Source organism: Heterodontus francisci, chromosome 5 (genome assembly GCF_036365525.1).
Source record: "Heterodontus francisci isolate sHetFra1 chromosome 5, sHetFra1.hap1, whole genome shotgun sequence".
Classification (NCBI taxonomy): domain Eukaryota; kingdom Metazoa; phylum Chordata; class Chondrichthyes; order Heterodontiformes; family Heterodontidae; genus Heterodontus; species Heterodontus francisci.
This window is the reverse complement of record NC_090375.1, coordinates 198,156,195-198,182,082: the sequence shown is the minus strand read 5'-3', so window position 1 is coordinate 198,182,082 and position 25,888 is coordinate 198,156,195. Positions and strand designations below refer to the sequence as shown.

At 45.1% G+C, this 25,888-nt stretch overlaps 1 protein-coding gene across 6 annotated transcripts in view; it reads left to right on the top strand.

Moving 5' to 3' along the window:
- bbs9 (Bardet-Biedl syndrome 9) overlaps positions 1 to 13,601 on the top strand; it is a 689,521-nt gene extending 675,920 nt beyond the window's left edge. For 5 of the 6 annotated variants that reach the window (XM_068032600.1, XM_068032602.1, XM_068032599.1 and 2 more), the window contains one exon: positions 12,503 to 13,203. In XM_068032600.1, the coding sequence (XP_067888701.1) occupies positions 12,503 to 12,555 (53 nt within the window). In that variant the 3' untranslated portion in view covers positions 12,556 to 13,203. Of the gene's footprint in view, positions 1 to 12,502; positions 13,204 to 13,547 lie in introns of those variants that run through there. The other variant, XR_010975118.1, reaches the window with a different exon arrangement.
- Positions 13,602 to 25,888: the final 12,287 nt, after the last annotated feature.

The following is a 25,888-nucleotide window of genomic DNA, read 5'->3' as shown; positions in this document are numbered from 1 at the left end:
GAAGGCCGGTTAAATTATTGAGCTGTAACGGCCTTAAAATTCTCTACCAACTCCCAGTGGCACAGTTGTTAAATTTTCAAGGTGCGGTTGAGTTGGAATGAGAAGGTTTGATTACCATTCTGTGCTGAGTTAGTTGGTCTCAGCGGGGAATTGGGGCCATTAGCACTCCTCAGCACCCCTGGGCTATGGGCGGGGGCAATTGGGGGTGGCGGAGAGGTATGAGGGATCAGTCCAGGTTCCAGCTAATCACGGTTGGAAAGTGCATGTTGGAATGTTGGGTGAGTTTATCGGCAATGTCCTATGTAGTCAAATAGCCTGCTAGCATTGTCTGTCTGGGCCTAGAAATGTATGGTCACTTGGACAATGTAACAGAGGGTTGTCGGTGTCCATGGAGCCTCAGCATGAGTCAGAAGACACTGCCTTCAGAGGAGGGAGTAACTTGGAAAGATTACAAAAGTTTAGCATTCTGGTTAGTTTCCATGCTGGTGGGATAAGGTTTCGTATTAGGCATTAGTATTATTCAGCAGTAAATTCTAATATGCTAATGTCAGATTGTTGTACTTTGTGTTAGGATGTGTAGAGCAGTTGCTCAAATTAATCATGGCAACAAATGTCCCTGACTGAGAGGCACAAAGGGTCAGTGTGTAATGCACCCTGTCGGACATAACCCTGGCCTCTGTTAGCTCTCCTATCTGTTTGTTAGTTGCACTGCCAGACTCTGAGAAAAATCAGGTGGTGGGTTAGAGTACCATTGAACCCCCAGACAACAATTTGCATTGCCACCACTAGAAAATGGAAGGGCTAGAAACTGAGCTTTATTTGCTGCTGCCATGCAAACTGTGATCAGTGTCAGGAGCTAACCTGCTCCTAGATACTACCAGCAGAACAATCCTCGCCCTAGGCCTTTAATGATTTTATCATTCCTTTTCCATTTCTTTTGTCCATTCCTCTCTTTCCCCCTTTGAAGTTTCCTCTCTCTAGCTTCACACAACCAACATCATTCCCTTAGGAATGAAACAAAAGGCTTGCATTTTTATAGCACATTTCACATCCTCAGGATGTGCCAAAGTGCTTCACAGTACTTTTGAAATGTGGTCACTGCTTTCATAGAGAAAAGAGTAGACATCAGGTTGCTCCCAGTGGCAACACCTGGGCTTCACTTCACTCCAAACAACTAGAATCGCTATTAACTCTTTTTGTATGAGATATAAATTTAAAATGCTATTCTGTTAGCTGCCTATTCTTTTATGTTTTCAAGGGAGGGAAACTGATTTGGTACCAATGTTTGCCTATAAATAGCCATGAGTTTTGGAAGGACAGGACTAGTTATTTGTTTAAACTTGCTAGTGATTCCATCAGAGACATCTCCCACTTTTTGTTGATGTGAATAAATGCCAGCCTGCAGAGTCACATATTACTGCCAAGGTATCTGTCTGAAAACAGCAAGTCATTTGATATGTGGTTCAGATGTCAAAAGCAATCAAATTTCCACAAACACCAGGAATCTGTGAGTCACGTTCTATTCACCTGAAAAGTAAAGTTGATCAATAAGATGTTTAGATACTTTGTGTGAGTGAGGACTGCTTTGAGCTGGCAAAAGCCTGTTCCTTCCATTTTCTCTCTTTAGGAAACTGACCAGATTTCTCCCTGCAACAATAAGCATGTTCAGCTTCTGGGTGTGTCAGGCCCGAATGTTTACAGCCATTTTTAACTGTACTTATGCCAGTGGATAATGTCCTCTTGAACACTGATCTAATGCCCATAGTGCATAATAAAAAGGAAAATGAAAGCTGGTCCCCAGGCAGCGACATCTGTAATTATGTGAATCGGCTGCACCCAATCTAAAGACCAGTGAAGCGCTGACTAACTCAGCCAGCCTACTGCACTGACTCACTTTAACAGTGGAAAAGAGCTGGCTGACTGATCATTCTTTTCAGCATTAAAAATCACTGATGGGACTGCCCTGAAGAGAGCACTGTAACTCTGACTCTCTGACCTGTGCTCTCTGTGGGCATGGCTCCCCCCAGAGGGAACTGGATTGCAGAATCACCCTCACTAGTCACTCCCTTCAAGTGAGGAAAAGAGAATGGAAGTGGCCATTCTGCTGCCAGAGAGCTGCCCGGTGCATGCGTCACAGTGTTCCCAGTTTTACAACTAAACAAGCAGGCAGTGAAAGTGTGGATCCCTAGTCAGTCAGCTGTGGATCCCTGTTCAGTCAGTTATGGATCCCTGTTCAGTCAGTTGAGGATCCCTGGCCAGACAGCTGTGGATCCCTGATCAGCCAACTGTGACTGCCTCGTCACCCAGCTGTGGATCCCTGTCCAGGCAGCTGAGGATCCCTGGTCAGCCAGCTATGGCTGGTAGAAGGGGAGTTACTGAAGGCAGTTTACGGGTTATGTAATGCTTGGAGGTTAAGGAACTGGAGAATTGAGCATTCTGCAGCTGAGAGACCCCCCCAGTGTTCAGCTAAAGGGTTTTCAGGGATGGGCCAGCATCCAAGTCTTCTTAATCATGTTTAAGATAGCTTGCGAGTCCACACTGGCCAGAATCTGAAAATTTGCCCAGGTGAAGTAAAGCATTTACAGGGTATAGGATTGAAACAAACTTGCACCCAGCTGTGATAAGATATGTGATTCTGTACATCTCAGTGCTGTATTCAAGTGGCATGCAATCCTCTTCACTGTGTGTTTACATTCAGTTCAAGTTGCCTTCTCACAGAACCAGTTCCAATGCAGTGCATTACTCATTGTGATTTTCAGAAAACAGGCCCCTTTCAAGTTTTCCTGCTGTTTTCTGAAAATACGATTGCTATCATTTGGGAGGGGATGTAGACAGTCTGGGGATTTTCACAGTTATCACTCAATCTAAGCCTTGGGTTTGAATGACTGCAGGTATTTACAACACTCAGAGCTGGTCACTGTTGTAGCAATCTCTCCTAATCACTGTTTCCCCTGCTGTGAAGCATTGCAAACTGGCTAGTTGTTTATCATTATAATGCTCCAGAGAAGAATATAGTGCATCAGGTTTGCTGAGCAGTGGGTGGCAACTGACAAACAGGACTTCACCTGAGCGGCATGCTGGAGTGAGCTTAGGTTGAGCTCAATTTCCTTTTACAAGACATGAGCAACCTTCTAATGCAGAGACAAGATTGCCAGAGGACCACCTGAAAAAGGTTTTCAAGGCTTTCCATCCCTGTGTATGCTACTGAATATATTGTTCAAAACAGCATCATACTTACATTTACAGATGGACAAATCATTAATCCTTGTGTCTCCTCAAAAGTCCATTTCTGTGATGATGGCAGAAGAGCAGAAAATGGTCCAGCTAATCAGAACTGTAACTTTCCCCAAAGCCAAGTCACAGCTTTGTCAATATTGAGCCTGAAAACGTTGAACAACAACAACAACAACATCTTGTATTTATATATCACCTTTCTCTCTCTCTAATTGTCTAACAGTTGCTAAGCCATGATATCACTATGAGGCAAAGCGAGGATGTAAACCCCAAGAAATACCTTGGCTGGGATGCTGATTGAACCCTCACTGTTGGTGTTATTTTGCACCACACTCTAGCCAACGGAGCTAACTGACCCCATACCACCTTTCACTATAATAAAATCTCCCAAGGTGCTTCACAAAGGCATTAAAAATAAAATGACATGAAGCTTCATAAGGAGATATTAGGTCAGATAACCAAAAGCTTGGTCAAAGAGGTAGGATTTTAAGGAGTGTCTTAAGGGAGGAGAGAGACGTAGAGAGGCAGAGAGGTTTAGGGAGGGAACTTCAGAGCTTAGAGTCTATGCAGCCGAAGGCACGGCGACCAGTGGTGGAGCAATTACAATCGAGGATGTCTCAAAGGGCTGTAAGGTGATTACAGTGGGAGGGGCGAGGCCATGTAGGAATTTGAAAACAAGGATATGAATCCTAAAATCAAGGTGTTGCTTGACTAGAAGCCAGTGTAGGTCAGCAAGAACAGGGATGATGGGTGAATGAGACTTGGTGCAAGTTAAGTCAAGTGCAGGAGAGTTTTGGATGATCTCAAGTAGAATGTGGGAGTCTGGCCAGGAGTGCATTACAATAATCAAGTCAAGAGGTAACAAAGGCATGGATGAGAGTTCCAGAAGGAGATGAACTGAGGCAGGGGTGAAATCGGGTGATGTTACGGAGGTGGAGAAAGGCAGTCTTAATGATGGTCGGAAGCTCATCCTGGGATCAAATATGATACTAAGGTTTTTGTTTTAATTCTTTCATGGGATGTGAGTGTCGCTGGCAAGGCCAGCATTTATTGCCCATCTCTAATTGCCCTTGAGAAGGTGGTGGTTAGCTGCCTTCTTGAACCGCTGCAGTCCATGTGGGATAGGTACACCCACAGTACTGTTAGGAAGTGAGTTTCAGGATTTTGACCCAGCGACAGTGAAGGAACGGCGATATAGTTCCAAGTCAGGATGGTGTGTGACTTGGAGGGGATCTTGCAGGTGGTGGTGCTCCCATGCATTTGCTGCCCTTGTCCTTCTAGTTGGTAGAGGTCACGGGTTTGGAAGGTGCTGTCTGAGGAGCCTTGGTGCATTGCTGCAGTGCATCTTGTCGATAGTACACATTGCTGCCAGTGTGCGTCGGTTGTGGAGGGAGTGAATGTTTGTGGATTGGATGCCAATCAAGCGGGCTGCTTTGTCCTGGCTGGTGTTGAGCTTCTTGAGTTTTGTTGGAGCTACACCCATCCAGGCAAGTGGAGAGTATTCCATCACACTCCTAACTTGTGCCTTGCAGATGGTGGACAAGCTTTGGGGAGTCAGGAGATGAGTAACTCGCCACAGAATTCCCAGTCTCTGACCTGCTCTTGTAGCAACAGTACTTATATGGCTGGTCCACTTCAGTTTTTATCAATGGTAACCGCCAGGATGTTGATAGTGGGGGATTCAATGATGGTAATGCCATTGAATGGCAAGGGAAGATGGTTGGATTCTCTCTTGTTGGAGACAGTCATTGCCTGGCACTTGTGTGGCATGAATGTAACTTGCCACTTATCAGCCCATCGAGCCTGCAGGTTGTCCAGGTCTTTCTGCATATGGACACAGACTGCTTCAGTATCTGAGGAGTTGTGAATGGTCCTGAACATTGTGCAATCATCAGCGAACATCCCCACTTCTGACCTTATGATGGAGGGAAGATCATTGATGAAGCAGCTGAAGGTGATTGGGCCTAGGACACTACCCTGAGGAACTCCTGTAGTGATGTCTTGGGACTGTGATGATTGACCTCCAACAACCACAACCATCTTCCTTTGTGCTAGGTATGACTCCAATCAGTGGAGAGTTTTCCCCTGATTCCCATTGACTGCAGTTTTTCTGGGGCTCCTTGATGCCATACTCGGTCAAATGCTGCCTTGATGTCAGCTCACCTCTTGAATTCAGCTCCTTTGTCCACATTTGAACCAAAGCTGTAATGAGGTCAGGAACTGAGTGGCCCTGGTGGAACCCAAACTGAGCGTCACTGAGCAGGTTATTTCTGAGTAAGTGCTGCTTGATTGCACTGTGGACGACACCTTCCATCACTTTTCTGATGAATGAGAGTAGACTGATGGGGCGGTAATTGGCCAGGTTGTATTTGTCCTGCTTTTTGTGTACAGGACGTACGTGGGCAATTTTCCACAATGCCAGGTAGATGCCAGTGTTGTAGCTGTACTGGAACAGCTTGGCTAGGGGCACGGCAAGTTCTGGAGCACATGTCTTCAGTACTATTGCTGGAATGTTGTCAGGGCCCATAACTCTGGCAATATCACAGTCACATAGGATGTCATTTGTGACTTTGGTAAGAGCTATTTCAGTACTCTAGCAGGGACGGAAACCTGATTGGAGGGATTCAAACATGGAGTTCTGGGGAAGATGGGCACAGATTTTGGAAGCATCAATTCGTTCAAGGACCTTGGAGAGGAAAGGGAGAAGAAAGTTGTATTTTGCAAGGATGGAGGGGTCAAGGGTTGTTTTTTTGAAGAGAGGGGTGTTGACAGCAGATTTGAAGGAGGGAAAAACGGACCCGAAAAGAGAGAATCGATAACAATATCAGCTGATATGGGGACCGGGCTGGCAAGTTGGATGGTTAGCAGTTTATTGGAAAAGGATCGGGAGAGCAGGAGGTGGGTCCATTGCCAAGATGAGCTCAGAGCGGGCATTTTTTGCACGTAATGAACCATCATCTTTAAAGTAAAATGTAAATACACAATCATTAGATTTGGGTAATTGGCATTTTGGACTTGTTCACATTTTTGGGAAAAATTAGCAGTGATTGAATCTTCCCATGCGCCTCAACATGGGATCACAAGTCACTGCTGTAGACAACTTCAGTATGCAGGGGCAGACAGCTTCAAGTGTGCAAGGGCAGACTGCTCCATGTGCCAGGGAAGACAGCTTCAAAGCACCAGGGCAGACTGCTCCATGTGCCAGGGCAGACAGCTTCATTGCCCGGGGGCAGACTGACTGCTCAGTGCAACAGATTGGGTTGGGTGAAGGGAGAATTCGATGCACAGTGTAAAGCTTCAGGAGTTGGCATACACCTCACAACTATATCATCAGAAGTAGCAAAACAATTCCTGATACTCTGTGATTTATTTTAAGGCAATGATTAATAAAACTGCATGGAAGGACTCTTGGTTGGGATGATGTAAACAGAGTAATTTGAACTTTTACAAATCCTGTTCCTACTAGTAATAATTTTCAAAAGGGCAAATAAGGATAGGAGTGTTGTGTAATTGATGTAATTGTTGGTAGAGCGAGTTTGGGAAGCAAGATTACAAATCTGTGGAAAGGAAGGAACAGTGACAAAACTCCACTTAGTTCCAGACCGATGGTTATCAAAGATACTTAAGGAGTAGGAGGAGCAGGGTAGGGGGAGAGACAATAGTCTTGTACTCTATGGGTGTGGGGGACAATAATCCTGCACTCTATAGGGGTCCAATAATCCTGTACTCAATAGGAGTGGGTAATAATCCTGTGCTGTATAGGAGATGGGAATAATCCTTTATTCAATAGGAAGGGTAATAATCCGGTACTCTATAGGAGGTGGCAATAATCCTGTGCTCGATAGGAGGTGGTAATAATCCTTTATTCAATAGTGGGGGGTAATAATCCTGTACTCTATGGGAGGGGCACAAATCCTCGACATAGGAGGGGGGGGAAAAATCCTACACTCTATAGGAAGGGGGCAATAATCCGGTACTCTTTAGGAGGTCAATCATCTCAGTCCCAAGACATCACTTCAGGAATTCTTCAGAGTAGTGTCCTCGGCCCAACCACCTTCAGTTGCTTCATCAATGACCTTCCTTCAATCATAAGGTCAGAAGTGGGGATGTTCGCTGATGATTGCACAATGTTCAGCACCATTCACGACTCCTCAGATAGTGAAGCAGTTGTGTAGAAATGTAGCAAGACCTGGACAATATCCAGGCTTGGGCTGATAAGTGGCAAGTAACATTCGCGCCAGAAGTGCCAGGCAATGACCATCTCCAACAAGACAGAATCTAACCATCTCCCCTTGAAATTCAATGGCATTACTATCATTGAATCCCCGACTATCAACATTCTGGGGGTTACCATTGACCAGAAACTGAACTGGAGCAGCCATATAAATACTGTGGCTACAAGAGCAGATCAGAGGCTAGAAAACCTACGGCGAGTAACTCACCTCCTGACTCCCCAAAGCCTGTCCACCATCTACAAGGCACAAGTGTGATGGAATACTCTCCACTTGCCTGGATGGCTGCAGCTCCAAGAACACTCAAGAAGCTCGACACAATCCAAGACAAAGCAGCCCTCTTGACTGGCACCCCATCCTCAAACATTCACTCCCTCCACCACTGACGCACAGTGGCAGCAGTGTGTACCATCTACAAGATGCACTGCAGCAACGCACCAAGGCTCCTTAGACAGCACCTTCCAAACGCGTGAACTCTACCACTTAGAAGGATAAGGGCAGCAAATGCATGGGAACACAACCACCTGCAAGTTCCCCTCCAAGCCACACACCATCCTGACTTGGAACTATATCGCCGTTCCTTCACTGTCGCTGGGTCAAAATCCTGGAACTCCCTTCCTAATAGCACTGTGGGTGTACCTACCCCACATGGACTGCAGGAATTCAAGAAGGCAGCTCACTACCGCCTTCTCAAGGGCAATTAGGGATGGGCAATAAATGCTGGCTTGGCCAGCGGTGCCCACATCCCATGAATGAATTAAAAAAGGGGGCAATAATCCTGCACTCTATAGGAGGGGCAATAATCCTACACTATAGGAGAGGGGCAATAATCCTGTACTCAATAGAAGGGGGCCAATAATTCTGTACTTTATAGGAGGGGGCAACAATCCTGCATGCTAGAACTCTATAAGAGGGGACAAAAATCTGTATTCTATAGGCGAGGCAATAATGATACGCTATAGGAGTGGGCAATAATCCTGTCCTCTATAGGAGGGGGCAATTATCCTGCACTCTAGTATTCTATAGGAGCGGGATGATAATCCTGTACTCTATCAGAGGGGAGCAATAATCGGGTGCTTTATAGAAGCTGGCAAGAATCCTGTACTGTATAGGAGGGCGTGATACAGGACTGTGTTCTTGCACCTACACTGTTTTGGATCTTCTTCTCACTGCTGCTCTCACATGTGTTCAAGTCTTCAGAAGAAGGAATTTTCCTCCACACAAGCTCAGATGGCAGGTTGTTCAACCTTGCCCATCTAAGAGCGAAGACTAAAGTACGGAAAGTCCTCATCAGGGAACTCCTCTTTGCTGACGATGCTGCATTAACATCTCACACTGAAGAGTGTCTGCAGAGACTCATCGACAGGATTGCGGCTGCCAGCAACGAATTTGGCCTAACCATCAGCCTCAAGAAGACGAACATCATGGGACGGGACGTCAGAAATGCTCCATCCATCAATATCGGTGACCATGCTCTGGAAGTGGTTCAAGAGTTCACCTACCTAGGCTCAACTATCACCAGTAACCTGTTTCTCGATGCAGAAATCAACAAGCGCATGGGAAAGGCGTCTGCTGCAATGTCCAGACTGGCCAAGAGAGTGTGGGCAAATGGCGCACTGACACAGAACACAAAAGTCCGAGTATTTCAAGCCTGTGTCTTCAGTACTTTGCTCTACGACAGCGAGGCCTGGACAACGTATGTCAGCCAAGAGCGACGTCTCAACTCATTCCACCTTTGCTGCCTCCGGAGAATCCTTGGCATCAGGTGGCAGGACCGTATCTCCAACGCAGAAGTCCTCGAGGCGGCCAACATCCCCAGCATATACACTCTACTGAGCCAGCGGCGCTTGAGTTGCCTTGGCCATGTGAGCCGCTTGGAAGATGGCAGGATCCCCAAGGACGCGTTGCACAGCAAACTCGTCACTGGTATCGGACCCACCGGCTGTCCATGTCTCCGCTTTAAAGACGTCTGCAAACGCGACATGAAGTCCTGTGACATTGACCATAAGTTGTGGGAGTCAATTGCCAGCGATCGCCAGAGCTGGCGGACAGCCATAAAGGCGGGGCTAAAAAGTGGCGAGCCGAAGAGACTTAGCAGTTGGCAGGAAAAAAAGACAGAAATGCAAGGGGAGAGCCAACTGTGTAACAGCCCCAACAACCAATTTTATCTGCAGCACCTGTGGAAGAGTCTGTCACTCTAGAATTGGCCTTTATAGCCACTCCAGGCGCTGCTCCACAAACCACTGACCACCTCTAGGCACTTACCCATTGTCTCTCGAGACAAGGAGGCCAAAGAGAGATAAGAGGGAGAAAAATCCTGTACTCTATAGGAGGGAGAAGTAATCCTGTACTCGATAGGAGGGAGAAGTAATCCTGTACTCTATAGGCGGGGGCAATAATCCTGTACTCTATGGGAGGGGGCAATAATCCTGTACTATATAGGAGGCAGATGTAATCCTGTACTCTATAGGAGGGGGCAATAATCCTGTACTCTATAGGCGGGGGCAATAATCCTGTACTCTATAGGAGGGGGCAATAATCCTGCACTCTATAGGAGAGGACAATAATCCTGTACTCTATAGGAGGGGGCAATAATCCTGTACTCTATAGGAGGGGGCAATAATCCTGTACTCTATAGGCGGGGGCAATAATCCTGTACTCTATATGAGGGGGCAATAATCCTGCACTCTATAGGAGAGGATAATAATCCTGCACTCTATAGGAATGGGCCAATAATCCAGTACTCTATAGGAGGGGGCAATAATCCTGTACTCTATAGGAGGGGGCAATAATCCTGTACTCTATAGGAGGGGGCAATAATCCTGCACTCTATAGGAATGGGGCAATAATCCAGTACTCTAAATGAGGGGGCAATAATCCTGTACTCTATTGGAGGAGGCAATAATCCTGTACTCTATAGGAGGGGGAAATAATCCTGTACTCTATATGAGGGGGCAATAATCCTGCACTCATAGGAATGGGGCAATAATCCTGTACTCTATAGGAGAGGGCAATAATCCTGTACTCTATAGGAGGGGGCAATAATCCTGTACTCTATTGGAGGGTACAATAATCCTGTACTCTATGGGAGCAGGCAAGTTGTTTTAGCTTCGTATCAAATCCACTTGAAACAACCTCAATACTTTCAGGATCTGGTCAATAATCATGTTCAATTCTCTTTCCATTTCCACCTTTCAATAAAGTTGGTTGGTATCCTTCCATCTACGAAAGACGATGGACACAGATTAAACAATCCATTTAGGTGGGGTGTCTTCCCTTGGCGCACTTTTGCTGATGGCTGTGAAGGTCAATCCTTGAGTGGCAGGTTCTGCGGTTCTGCCACACGTGCTGAGGGTGGGCAGTAGGTGGTAATCAGCAGGAGGTGTCCTTGCCCATGTTTGACCTGATGCCATGAGACTTCATGGGATCTGGACTCAATGTTGAGGACTCCCAGGCACACTCCCTCCTGACTATATACCACTGTGCTGCCACCTCTGGTGGGTCTGTCCTGCCGGTGGGACAGGACATACTCAGGGATAGTGATTGCAGTGTCTGACACATTGTCTGTAAGGTATGATTCCGTGAGTATGACTATGTCAGCCTGTTGCTTGACTAGTCTGTGGGACAGCTCTCCCAACTTTGGCACAAGCCCCCAGATGTTAGTAAGGAGGACTTTGCAGGATCAATAGGGCTGGGTTTGCTGTTATCATTTCCGGTGCCTAGGTCGATGCCAGGTGGTCCGTCTGGTTTCGTTCCTTATCGCCTTTGTAGTAGTTAGATACAACTGAGTGGCTTGCTGGGCCATTTCAGAGGGCATTTAAGAGTCAACCACATTGCTGTGGGTCTGGAGTCACATGTAGGCCAGACCAGGTAAGGACAGCAGGTTTCCTTCCCTTGTTACTTCCAGATGCGACTATTCCAATGCAGTCCTTGCCGCCCTCCCACCTTGATCTTTCATAAACATGAGCTCGTCCAAAACTCTGCCCTCTGTATCCTAATTCGCACCAAATCTCATTCAGCCATCAACCCTGTGCTCGCTGATCTACACTGGTTCCCTGTTAAGCAACACCTCGATTTTAAAATTCTCATTTTCGTATCCAAATCCCTCCATGGTCTTGCCCTTCCCTCTATCTGTAATTTCCTGCAACCCTCCAAGATCTTTGCAGTCATGTAATTCTGGCCTCTTGAGCATCCCTGATTTTAATCATCCCACCATTGGAGACTGTGCCTTCAGCTGTCTGGGACCTAAGCTCTGGAATTCCATCCCTAAACCTCATTGCCTCTCTACTTCCCTCTCCTCTTTTATGATGCTCCTTAAAACCTACCTCTTTGACCAAGCTTTTGGTTACCTGTCCAATATTTCCTTTTGTGGCTAGGTGTTGAATTTTGTTTGATAATCACCCCTGTGAATCACCTTGGGACGTGTTACTACATTTAAGGCAAGTTATTGTTGGGGTTGTACAGGTTTCATATTTCCTGCTCCAGTGTGCATTACTTTACATTTACATCTGTAATTAAATCCATCGTCATTCCTTAGCTGTTTAATTTGTTGAGCTCGCCTTGAATACTCTTGCTCTTCCCAATATTCAGCACAAAGTCTGGTGCTATCACTAAATATTTATTATTATTCTGAAGTGTATCTTCCTCCAGATCCTGTGAAAAGCAAGGCAGCTTAACAGACACATTGAGAGAGCCATTACTCAGCTTTGTGCTGTCTCAGCAGCTTTTACTGCCTGTACCATGAAGGCTAATTTCCCATTCATTCCATTGTATTCTTTAAAATAAATACTCACATATGAAACTTTATCAAATACCTACTGAAAACTCTGGTCAGTTATGCCCATTGAAAAACGTAATAATTTCCCATGTTTAAAAGTGAAGACTGTTATCCTAATTTCATATTCCCTTGTTATTGACAACGATCTCAACCAATAAAATCAAGATCACAAATAAAACAGGTGTAAATAAATATCAGACTGTTTAAACCTGATTTATTTAAATCTTATTTTCTTTTATTTAAATTCATGTTTTTCAAGATTGTTCCCAGGATGCTGCAGAAGAAAATCCTGCGATTTCTGAAGACAGATAGGAGCAGACCAGCAGCTGGACTTTACTTTTCCGCAGCTTCTGCTTTCCAAACTTCAGAACGTGCCGTCAGAGCCAAATCAGACCGCATACGTATGATCTTCACAAAAGCAACTGTGTAATGTCCCTAGCTTGTACCGCGAGCCAAAATGGAGCTTGTTTAAAAGCTGCATGGATTGTGGGAGTTCCTGTAAGTAGTACTTGATGTTTCTTACTTTCAAAGAGTTTCTGGGGCCAAGAGTTTCATTACACTCAACTGAAAGAGACACTGATCCTTTCCAGTACACACACAGCCATGCTGTTGAAATTATAATAAAGCATATTCTGCTGGGAAAATGTTATGGTAAGTATGACTGCTACCAAAGCAACATTTGTTATTTCTGCACACCCATCACTCCAATTTAGTGTTCCTAGTTTCCATACATTGTCCATAGATCATTACCATATTCATGTTAATATTCTACTTTAATTGTTATATGATCTAACAAGTGATAGATTTACTAGCTGTTATTTAATGTTTCCTGGCTCCCCCATGCATTTTTAGAAGCTGCAGACTCAAGCAACAAATTTCAATTCGTTACAGTTTCCAGATATATACTAGAGAGCAAATGAAGGAAGATACCATTTTATATCCATCTTGTTAAATGTAAAGTTGCTGGTTAAATAAATTAAAAAGTTTAACATAAATCCTGGCGTTAAATCACTAATCACTGAGGAAATGCTTCACAATGTTATCACACATCAATGTTTAATTATTTCTCAGTGCGTACATTTTCCACACTGTTTCACTGTCGCTCTTTAGTCCAATCACTGTGCTAAACGCATCACCTTTTGATTTGGTGAGCTGGGCTGGGCTGCTTTGACAATCCTCCTTCAGTTAATATATGTAGCACAACAAGACCTTAAAATTTGAGCGATGGTGTAAAATGTGTGAGAGCAAGTTTTACATCTCTCCCCATTTTTATTTTCATTGAATTCTTTTGCTCTTTTTATTAGGTATCCATCAGTAACCAAAGATTCATCTTGTTCGAACTTCACCTCAGCTTTTACTGTGATCTTAGTTATTTTACTGAACCAAATCATGAGAAACATTATTCCAAACAATGCATTGCTTGGTAAAATCAGCAGGTGGTTGGATAGCAAACCAAAACAAATGTCGAAGGCTATTTCTAAGTCTACTGTTCTGCCAGAGGGACAGCTGAGAACCTTGTGCCACTGTTCCAGGTTGCATTCTTAAAGCTCAGTGGTAGCAGTCTTACCTCTGAGTCAGCAAGCCCCACTGCAGGATTTGAGAACATAATCTAGGCTGACACTTTCTGAGGGAGTGCTGCACTGTCAGATATACCTTCTTTCAGATCAAACATTAAACCGACACCCTGTCTGCCCTCTCAGGTGGACCTAAAAGATTCCATGGCACTATTTCAAAGTAGAACAGTGGATTTCTCCCTGGGTCTCCTGGGCTAATATTTACTCCTCAATCAGTATGACTAAAAACAAATGTTCGATCCTTTATCTAATTGCTGTTAGTGGGAGCTTGCTGTGCACAAATTGGCTGCTGCATTTACCTACAAAACAACAGTGACTACACTTCAAAAAGTACTTCACTAATTGTGAAGAGGTAGGTGAGGGGTTTGGGGGGAGTTGTCTTGCAGTCTAGGGGCAGCGGGGGTGGGCGGTGGTGAATTGGTTCCAGGTGGGGATCCTCCGAGGGCCACAAATTGCCCACGAAGGAGGGACCCACCCCCAAGCCCACAGGGAGGGCGCCTCGTTTTACAAGACGTCTTCCCCACGTGGCGGAGGACTCCCCCAGCGGCGGCAGGAAGGGGCCCTTAATTGGCCCTTAATAGGCCACTTCAGGGCTTGAATTTGCCTCTGGGCAGGAAGGCCATCATTGACCCACCCCGTCCCCAGGAAGATCACTGGGTGACAGGGAGATGACGGGCCTGCCACCCACCCCCCACCACCACCCCCCACCCAAATACCACCCATCACGATTCTCCCTGCCCCTCTACCTCCAATCCCGCCTCGAAGGGGCCCGTAAAATCCCGGTCTCATAGCCAGAACAAAGGAACAGCTAAAGACTATGGCAGGCCTAGTTAAAAGATACAGTGAATCTTTTGGACTGAATGTAAATGAGGCAAAGACCAATGTTATGGCTCTAAATAGTAGTGGCAAAGTCAAGATTAGAATCACAAAGATAGAGGCAGTGGACAAATTCAAGTGCCTTGGCTCGATGATGAACACCAAAGTTAGATCCAAAAATGAAATCCAAGTTAGGTTAGCAAGAGGTGTGATCACTGACTTAAGTAGCATCCGGTAGTCCAGAAAAATCAGCATGAAGTTGAAAAAGCATCTAGTACAGTTACTAGTGTTGCACTGTTTGGATGTGAGAGTTGGACTCTGAAGAAAGACGATGAGAGGAGGATAATAGTTTATGAAATGTGGGTAAGGCGGAGGATGCTCAGAATCAGATGGATGGACAGAAAGACAAATCAGTGGGTGAGATCAAGCAGTAGAAGTTCAGGAATCAAAAGGGTTGCAAAGTATAGTTGTAGAGAGAACGTTAGCGAAGTACGGCTGTTTTAGCAACTTGAGGGCTGTTTCCAGTGCCATTCCACAGGACTCAGTACTGGGTCCCCTGCTTTTTGTGGTATATATTAACGATTTGGACGTAAATGTTGGGGGCATGATCAAGAAGTTTGTGGATGACACAAAGATTGACCGTGTGGTAGATAGCGAGGAGGATAGCTGTAGGCTGCAGGAAGATATTGATGGTCTGGTCAGATGGGCAGAAAAGTGGCAAATGGAATTCAACTTGGTGAAGTGTGAGGTGATGCATTTGGGGAGATCAAACAAAGCAAAGGAATAAATGATCAATGAGAAAATACTGAGAAGTGCAGAGGAAGTAAGGGACCTTGGAGTGAATGTTCTCAGACCCCTGAAGGTAGCAGCAAAGGTTGATAAGGTGGTTAAGAAGGCATATGGAATCCTTTCCTTTATTAGCCAAGGTATAGAATATAAGAGCAGGGAGGTTATGCTGGAACTGTGTAACTCATTGGTTAGGCCACAACTTGAGTACAGTGTGCAGTTCTGGTCACCTCATTACAGAAAGGATGTAATTGCACTAGAGAGGGTACAGAGGAGATTTACGAGGATGCTGCCAGGACTGGAAAAATTCAGCTATGAGGAAACATTGGATAGGCTGGGGTTGTTCTCCTTGGAAGAGAGAAGGCTGAGGGGAGATTTGATTGAGATGTACAAAATTGGGAGGGGCCTGGATAGAGTGGAGGTGAAGGGCCTATTCATATTAGCAGAGAGGTCAGTGACAAGGGGGGGATAGATTTAAAGTGATTAGAGGAGAGATGAGGAAAAACTTTTTCACCCAGAGGGTGGTGGGGGTCTGTAACTCACTGCCTGAAAGGGTAGTTGAGGCAGAGACTGTCAACCCATTCAAAAGGAGTCTGGATATGCACCTCAAGTGCCGTAATCTGCAGGGCTATGGACCAAATGCTGGAAGGTGGGATCAGAATAGGTGGATTGTTTTTCAGCCAGCACAGACATGATGGGCCAAGTAGCCTCTATCTGTGCCTTAAACTTTCTATGATTCTATACGGACATTGGAAACGAAGATTGAACAGCTTTGTGTTGTTCACAATTGAAAGAGAAATTGAGGAAAAAATCAGAAGAGGAAGAGGAAAAATCGGATGGCTGGATGACATAAACCTGGTGGGGTGAGGTGAACCCGAGAAATCAGCACCCACCAGTTTACAATCTCAACCTGTGACCTGCCAACACCACAAGTCATCATCCCTGTCTGAAAAAAAATAATTATTTAACCTATTATCTAACAGTTCCTCTGCACTGGATATTAATCCTTTCAGATGTTGTCTGTGTTCAGGAGTTCTTCTAATGAAACAAGGGTGTAGATTGTTGGTTGCAATGATCAATTTTAAGCTGATGTTGCCATCAAGCTCTGGGATAAGAATAAGTGCCACTGATTAGATAATAGAGAAGTTATTTCACAGTCGCCAGTGGCATTATCACCACCCACTGGGTTGTTACAGCACCTCAGTAACATTCCAAAGTCTTGTTTCAGGCGTATGAAGTAACACGTGATAGTTGGCTCGAGGATGAGTTAACAATGTGTTTGAAGTTTTCATGGGGAAATCCTAATCTCACCAGAGAGGTTGAGCACAACACCTGTAGTGCTTGTGAGTTATAGGTCTGTCACAGTCATAAAGGAAATGCCACACTCACTACTGCTAGTGAGCAGGTCCCTTTCTCTGTGATCATAATGTATTCCTTAAAGTTTGGAGTTTTCCTTTTAATCTGTTTTTTATATATTGCCTGCTCATTTAAAACACTACTGTATTATTCTGCTTTGACACTAGTCTGTGACATATACAATTGTCATGAATTAAATGAATTGTTCAATTCGTCATTTCCTACATTACAACTTCAGAATTGTACTTAATTGTCTATGAAGCACATTGGGACGTTCTGAGGTGGTGAAAGGGACTGTATGAATGCACTTCTTCCTCGACTTTTCTTTTCAGTGTCACCATTGTTACGATCAGGTGAGGAAGGTGTCTCAGGCTCCCCTCTTGCCCCTCCTCTGGTTTGGCCGTAACAGGGTTTATCTTTTAAAACACAGTGATTTTAGCTTACCACCTCAGTGAGCCCTTGCTCACTGCACTCTAATAACAATTGCAAATGAGCCAATCAGACAGGTTTTCTTGGGTTTAAACAAGAAAAATGTAAGTTTATTAGCCTTATCACTCTAATCCTGTTAAAATTACTAAAATAGGCACTGTAACCATGCTCGCGTGCATATGAGAAGCACACTGTCATGCTAGGCCCCCACCTGCCAAAAATGAAGCGCATTAATTTTGTCATGAACATTGATTTTAAACCGTTAATAGAGTGAAGAAAGGACTTTAGATTAGATTAGAGATACAGCACTGTAGGATTAGTATAAATGGGTGGTTGATGTTCGGCACAGACTCGGTGGGCCGAAGGGCCTGTTTCAGTGCTGTATCACCAAAGCTACTAAGTATCATCACCTCATTCCATGACAATATGAAAGGCACAATTCAACATGGTGGCTCCTCATCAGAGCCCTTTCCTATCCTGAGTGGTGTGAAACAGGGCTGTGTTCTCGCACCCACACTTTTTGGGATTTTCTTCTCCCTGCTGCTTTCACATGCGTTCAAATCCTCTGAAGAAGGAATTTTCCTCCACACAAGATCAGGGGGCAGGTTGTTCAACCTTGCCCGTCTAAGAGCGAAGTCCAAAGTACGGAAAGTCCTCATCAGAGAACTCCTCTTTGCTGACGATGCTGCTTTAACATCTCACACTGAAGAATGCCTGCAGAGTCTCATCGACAGGTTTGCGTCTGCCTGCAATGAATTTGGCCTAACCATCAGCCTCAAGAAAACGAACATCATGGGGCAGGATGTCAGAAATGCTCCATCCATCAATATTGGCGACCACGCTCTGGAAGTGGTTCAAGAGTTCACCTACCTAGGCTCAACTATCACCAGTAACCTGTCTCTAGATGCAGAAATCAACAAGCGCATGGGTAAGGCTTCCACTGCTATGTCCAGACTGGCCAAGAGAGTGTGGGAAAATGGCGCACTGACACGGAACACAAAAGTCCGAGTGTATCAGGCCTGTGTCCTCAGTACCTTGCTCTACGGCAGCGAGGCCTGGACAACGTATGCCAGCCAAGAGCGACGTCTCAATTCATTCCATCTTCGCTGCCTTCGGAGAATACTTGGCATCAGGTGGCAGGACTATATCTCCAACACAGAAGTCCTTGAAGCGGCCAACACCCCCAGCTTATACACACTACTGAGTCAGCGGCGCTTGAGATGGCTTGGCCATGTGAGCCGCATGGAAGATGGCAGGATCCCCAAAGACACATTGTACAGCGAGCTCGCCACTGGTATCAGACCCACCGGCCGTCCATGTCTCCGTTATAAAGACGTCTGCAAACGCGACATGAAATCGTGTGACATTGATCACAAGTCGTGGGAGTCAGTTGCCAGCATTCGCCAGAGCTGGCGGGCAGCCATAAAGACAGGGCTAAATTGTGGCGAGTCGAAGAGACTTAGTAGTTGGCAGGAAAAAAGACAGAGGCGCAAGGGGAGAGCCAACTGTGCAACAGCCCCAACAAACAAATTTCTCTGCAGCACCTGTGGAAGAGCCTGTCACTCCAGAATTGGCCTTTATAGCCACTCCAGGCGCTGCTTCACAAACCACTGACCACCTCCAGGCGCGTATCCATTGTCTCTCGAGATAAGGAGGCCCAAAAGAACACTAATCCCATATTCCTACCAAACATCCCCACCTGTCCCTATATTTCCCTACCACCTACCTATACTTTCTTTTCTTTCTTTTGGGCCTCCTTATCTCGAGAGACAATGGATACGCGCCTGGAGGTGGTCAGTGGTTTGTGAAGCAGCGCCTGGAGTGGCTATAAAGGCCAATTCTGGAGTGACAGGCTCTTCCACAGGTGCTGCAGAGAAATTTGTTTGTTGGGGCTGTTGCACAGTTGGCTCTCCCCTTGCGCCTCTGTCTTTTTTCCTGCCAACTACTAAGTCTCTTCGACTCGCCACAATTTAGCCCTGTCTTTATGGCTGCCCGCCAGCTCTGGCGAATGCTGGCAACTGACTCCCACGACTTGTGATCAATGTCACACGATTTCATGTCGCGTTTGCAGACGTCTTTATAACGGAGACATGGACGGCCGGTGGGTCTGATACCAGTGGCGAGCTCGCTGTACAATGTGTCTTTGGGGATCCTGCCATCTTCCATGCGGCTCACATGGCCAAGCCATCTCAAGCGCCGCTGACTCAGTAGTGTGTATAAGCTGGGGGTGTTGGCCGCTTCAAGGACTTCTGTGTTGGAGATATAGTCCTGCCACCTGATGCCAAGTATTCTCCGAAGGCAGCGAAGATGGAATGAATTGAGACGTCGCTCTTGGCTGGCATACGTTGTCCAGGCCTCGCTGCCGTAGAGCAAGGTACTGAGGACACAGGCCTGATACACTCGGACTTTTGTGTTCCGTGTCAGTGCGCCATTTTCCCACACTCTCTTGGCCAGTCTGGACATAGCAGTGGAAGCCTTACCCATGAGCTTGTTGATTTCTGCATCTAGAGACAGGTTACTGGTGATAGTTGAGCCTAGGTAGGTGAACTCTTGAACCACTTCCAGAGCGTGGTCGCCAATATTGATGGATGGAGCATTTCTGACATCCTGCCCCATGATGTTCGTTTTCTTGAGGCTGATGGTTAGGCCAAATTCATTGCAGGCAGACGCAAACCTGTCGATGAGACTCTGCAGGCATTCTTCAGTGTGAGATGTTAAAGCAGCATCGTCAGCAAAGAGGAGTTCTCTGATGAGGACTTTCCGTACTTTGGACTTCGCTCTTAGACGGGCAAGGTTGAACAACCTGCCCCCTGATCTTGTGTGGAGGAAAATTCCTTCTTCAGAGGATTTGAACGCATGTGAAAGCAGCAGGGAGAAGAAAATCCCAAAAAGTGTGGGTGCGAGAACACAGCCCTGTTTCACACCACTCAGGATAGGAAAGGGCTCTGATGAGGAGCCACCATGTTGAATTGTGCCTTTCATATTACCTACCTATACTAGTGACAATTTATAATGGCCAATTTACCTATCAACCTGCAAGTCTTTTGGCTTGTGGGAGGAAACCGGAGCACCCGGAGAAAACCCACGCAGACACAGGGAGAACTTGCAAACTCCACACAGGCAGTACCCGGAATCGAACCCGGGTCCCTGGAGCTGTGAGGCTGCGGTGCTAACCACTGCGCCACTGTGCCGCCCTCTTGTTAAACAGATCAGCTATGGCTGGAAAAGACTTAACAGATGGTGATTGGAAGGACAAAGGACCATTCCCTGACACATTCAACCGACAATGGACCTTGATCACCAGGTATTGTGTGTAAGCGGAGCATTCCAGAGTCTGCTAAGGTGATACAATCCAAGACGTGGTCAGACCAGTTGGTCACATGCTTGGCAACCTGGGATTTTCTGAATTGTACAAACAGTTTGAGCTCAGAGAAAGTCTGTTTGCTCCTGGACTGAGAAGATCTCTCCTGTCTGCTCCCATCTCTTTCTCACAAGCCTCTGAATCCAATGAGGACACATGAACCCCAAGAGAGAAAAGTCTCCTACAGCGAACAAGGTTTAAAAAGACTACTAGGCCCCAATGAAAAAAAAGATCTACTTACAATCAAGGACTCTATAGTGAGCTTGAAGAACAGTAACAAAAGCTCTTCAGATATTGCCTCAAACTTTTCCACTTTATTTTTCTTCTGCTCTTTTCTGTCTCTATTTGCATGTGTGTATCGCGCATATATGCTAGCGTGGGCACATCGTGTATCCATAGGCGTCAACCAAATTAGAGTTTAAGTTTAATAAATTTCAACTTTTCTTCTTTAAACCTAAGAAAGCCTGTTTGTGTTGGTTTCTTTGCCTTATAATTGGAAAGCGGTGAACAAGGATTCACCAAGGGGGAGCTAAAAACACGGTGTTTTTAAAATTAAACCCTGTTATGGTAAGACCAAGTGAAGGTTGAAAGGAAACCCTAGACATATTTCTCACCTGGTCGTAACACACACACACACAAATCGATACAGAGGGGAAGAAAGAATTGGGTGGTGGTTGTAGTAGAGTAATACAGGTACTGTCCTTTGTGTCCTTGATGTAATGTCCTCGATTTAAGTTAAGGTCTGAGAGTCCTCGCTGGGGCTACGCGCACAAGTCCAGACTTGTTTCTCTGGTACCAGAAGGCCAAAGAGAGGCTTTGTCTGTCGTCTTGAAGTCTAAGCTGCCACTGTGGGTTCCCTGAGACTTTGCTGGAGAGAGAGAGAGACTTTTCTTCTGCCAGTCCAGTTGCAGTCTGTTTCCTTTCTGTCAGGCACAATTCACAAAACCACAGTCTAGTCAGCAGGTAGGTCATGTGAACCTCTTTGTTTGAAACAGCAGCTTTTGGGAGGGTTGTTGGATTTCATATCTTTCCATATACACTCGGTGGGGGGTGGAGTTCTGCTCTTACAAAGTCGAAGGATGGTGATCACCACTATTGCCCAGACCAATCTTGTTAATTAAATTAAGGAGCGCCCCCATTGCCTCTCTATTCATGTCTCTCAGCCAGCCCCTGTCCTCTCAGAATGCAAACGTACAATCATGTTTTCAACTGCTCAGCTCTGCTTTTCTTAAACAAGTTATTTGCAATGTCCAGTAAAAAAGTTTCAAGCAGTGTTCCATATTTTCGAAATTAATATGTTTCCATTTGGCAGGTGTGATTTCCGTCATGTCGTGTTTTCTGTGTTCGAGTGACTTTCCAGTGAATAACCTTTGATCCACTTAATATTGCACTGAGGTTCAGATATATATCATAGTGCAATTACAGTTTGTAGAGGGTGAATTACTGTCTGCCTGTATTAGTGTACAGTGAATTCCAGGTGTGAAAGTCATATATAACCTGAGCTGGTTGGAACCGATCGAATGATTTTGTCACTACCATTATTAACCATCACCAAAGCTGTGGCATCACCACATTTGGGGAGGGAGGGTGCAAGTTGTGCAGGCAGTGAATATAATGGCCTCTCCTTCCCCCATTAGATTTACAACAACAAATTGCATTTATATAGCACCTTTAGCACAGTAAACCATCCCAAGGTACTTCACAGGAATGTTACCAAATAAAATTTGACACTGAGCCACATAAGGTGATATTAGGACAGGCAACCAAAAGCTTGGTCAAAAAGGTAGGTTTTAAGGAGCATCTTAAAGGAGGAGAGAGGGGGAGAGATTTAAGGAGGGAATTTCAGCGATTGGTGCCTTGGCAGCTGAAGGCATGGCTGCTAGTAGTGGAGCAATTAAAATCAGGGATGCTCAAGAGGCCCGAATTGGAGGAGCGCAGAGATCTCAGAGGGTTGCGGGGCTGGAGGAGATTACAGAGATAGGGAGGGGCGAGGCCTTAGAGGGATTTGAAAACAAAGATGAGAATTATAAAATTGAAGCATTGCTGGACCAGGAGCCAATGTAGGTCAGTAAGCACAGGGGTGATGGGTGAACGGGACTTGATGTGAGTTAGAATATGAGCAACAGAGGTTTTACTACTCTGAGAGTACTTATATTCTGACCCCAGCTCCAGCATGCAGTCAGGTGTAAAGAGGTAGCAGCCTCAGGAGACAATGTTCTGGTAATGTTGATCAGTGCCCAGCCCTAGGAGGCATGCAGCAGCGACAGCTTCCCCACCCCACAACCACACCACCACCCCCCCCCACCCCCAAACCGATGACCTTCCCACTGATTTACCTTGTGCGCGGTTCTGATGTTCCACCACTGTCCAGACACAACACAGAAGTGCTGGCTATGTCAGGAATGATTGCATTTGAAGGGCTCTTCATTAGACAAAGGTAAGCAGGAGAGTTTGTTTCTATCAAATTTACTGGATCTTTTGCTTCAGTACTTAGTTGCTGTTATAAAGGGCCATTACCGCCTCAGTCAGGAATTCTAGACTGTGGTTTGTTCCAGGGACAACTGAAAACAGCCTCTTTAACATGAATGCTTCAGTTTATGGCTGCTGTGACCCTCTCGCTGTCTCTCTCTCTGCACTTCAGGGGCTGCTAAATCTCATTCAGCACAAGGTTTTTATTATTTTTAATCCTTTATTAAAACTGTAAAGTAAAAGTCAGGTTAGTCTTGAAGATTAGGCTAGCAATATGCACATCAGTGCAATTGCTTACAGCACAGCTCCATGCTACAATTGATAAGTTGGGCGGTTGGTATTGACCTAGACCCTGGCTGAACCTGCAGTACATTGTCAAATCTTTGTAGTTTTTATCGATCATTTTAACACTGTATGCTGCAGATGCCCTTGTATATAAGAATCAGTCCATTTATATCCCATGATATTTGAAACTATACTGTCGAACTGTTTGCTGTCTGGCCATCATCTTTCATAGATGGAAGGATGCCAACCAACTAACTGTCGAACCACCATGTCTCACTGTTACTGATTTTACAATTATGTTTACACTCTGCTGGGCCATGACAGAAACCAATAATGTTCTAGTTATAAAGCCAGCACTTCATCATAATAGATACATTACTTTCTTTTTCATTAAATCAATTTTACTCCCCCCCCCACTTAAATTCATTTGTATCAAGTATTATTGTTGTAATCCAACTAAAGTGGTGTCTATTAAACTTATTTATTTCACTCATTTTAAGTTACATGCATACAAAATTAAAATATAAGATAACAGTGATGTGAAATTCTGGACTTGGGGTCCATGTAGTGAGGGTTATCCCTAGCAAAATTTAGTGGCAACATTTAGGCTGCCTGCTCCTTTAGGACTTTGTAGGGCCACTCCATTTCATCCTGTTCTTCATTGTTGCAATCTGCCATCTCTCTTCCTATCTGCCTCTTCTTCAGCAATATTTGTTTCAGAGTTTCATGCCCAAACACACCGCCTCTATCCACCCATTTTCTTGTAACATTTTGAGAGTTCTTTTGTTTCTCTGCAGCTTTGCTGGGAATAAAGTTTCACCCTTTGCCCAATCCTGACTCACAATCTGCATAAATATAAGATCATCAATCAAATGGGGCAATGAATAATGCATCAAATGGTTTTCTACCAACTACAGTTTTATTGTATACAGGTTCAGCCACAGAATCCTAAAGATACAAAGAAGTGATTGGAAAAGTCAAAGCATCAGCCAATGGCCGAGCTCCACCAGTAAACTAGCTGTCATCTCCTGAGATTGGAAATGAATATAACGAAAGACACAGGGAAAATCGAGATCAGGTCCGGATGAAATGGTTCCTCTGATCCCTAAAGGCATTTATTTTTGCTAATCTTGGCTCTCCATACTAGAGATTTGATGTGTGAGAGGAAATTAATTTATATTCAAAAGATCTTACCTAACCAATACAATTTGCTACCAGAGACCAAAAGTAGGAAACTTGGTGGGAGAGGCATATCTGAACCCATTATATATTCAAGGAGGGTAAGCATTTTAATACATTCAGGTGCAAACTGAGGCCAATAAAGACTATTCCCAGGGATACTGCTACTATTTAAGAAATTTGGCTAAAGAGCGAGGGGAGATGAGAATTTTTTTTACAGTGTGTTGTGATCAGGAATGCTCTGCCTGAAAGGGCAGTGCAAGCAGATTCAACAGTAACTTTCAAAAGGAAATTGGATAAATACTTGATGAGAACAAATTTGCACTGTTTATGAGGAAAGAGAAGGGGAGTAAGATTATTTGAGCTGGCAAGGCACAATGGGCCAAATGGCCGCCTCCTGTGCTGTAAGATTCTGTGATTCTTTAAGTGTCTCTAGTCATGTCAGCTTGCCTGTGCTAAGATGGGTGTCATCCTTAAGAGCTTCTTTCCTCCAACTATCAATCATCTCCTGAACCCCTCTCCCCTGCCTCCTCCAGCCTCCCCTCCAACAATCCCCATTCAAAACCCACTCTTAGCCCATGTCCTCACAATCTACCACCAATCTTCAACCTCCCTTTCCTTTGCAAAATCCTTGAACATGTTGCCACCTCCCTGAGCTCTGCTCCCCTTTCCCTGAGTTTGAATCTCTCCAATCAGATTTCTGCCCTGTCAAGTACTGAAATAGCCCTAATCAAAGTCACAAATGACATCCTCTGTGACTGTGTCCTTGATGCACAATCCCTCCTTGGCTCTCTGGTGAACAGATAGGGTAGATAGAAACTCTTTCTGCTTGTCAAGAGTCTAGGACTCGGGGTAAAGTCTAAAAATTAGAGCCAGACCTTTCAGGAGTGAAATTAGAAAACACTTCTACACATAAAAGGTGGTGGAAATCTGGAATTCTCCTCCATAAATGACAATTAATGCTTGATCCATTGTTAATTTTAAAACTGCGATTGATAGATTTTTGATAGCCAAAGGTATTAAGGGATAGGGGCAAAGGCAGGTATATGGAGCTAGGTCACAGATCAGCCATGATCTCATTGAATGGCAAAACAGGTTTGAGAGGCTAAGTAGCCTCCTCCCATTCCTATGTTCCTATTTCTGCAGCTTTGATACAGTTGGCAACACCATCCTCCTTCAACGCCTCTCATCCATTGTAGCTCAGTGGAACTGCCCTTACTTGGCTCCACTCTTATCTATCCAGTTGTCACACCTCTCGCATTGGCTTCTCATTCAACCCCATTTCGTTGCCTCTGGAGACCCCAAAGGTCCCCACTCCTCTTCCTAATCTACATGCTGTACCTTAGTGACATCATCGAAAGACATTGAGCCAGTTTCCACATCTACATTG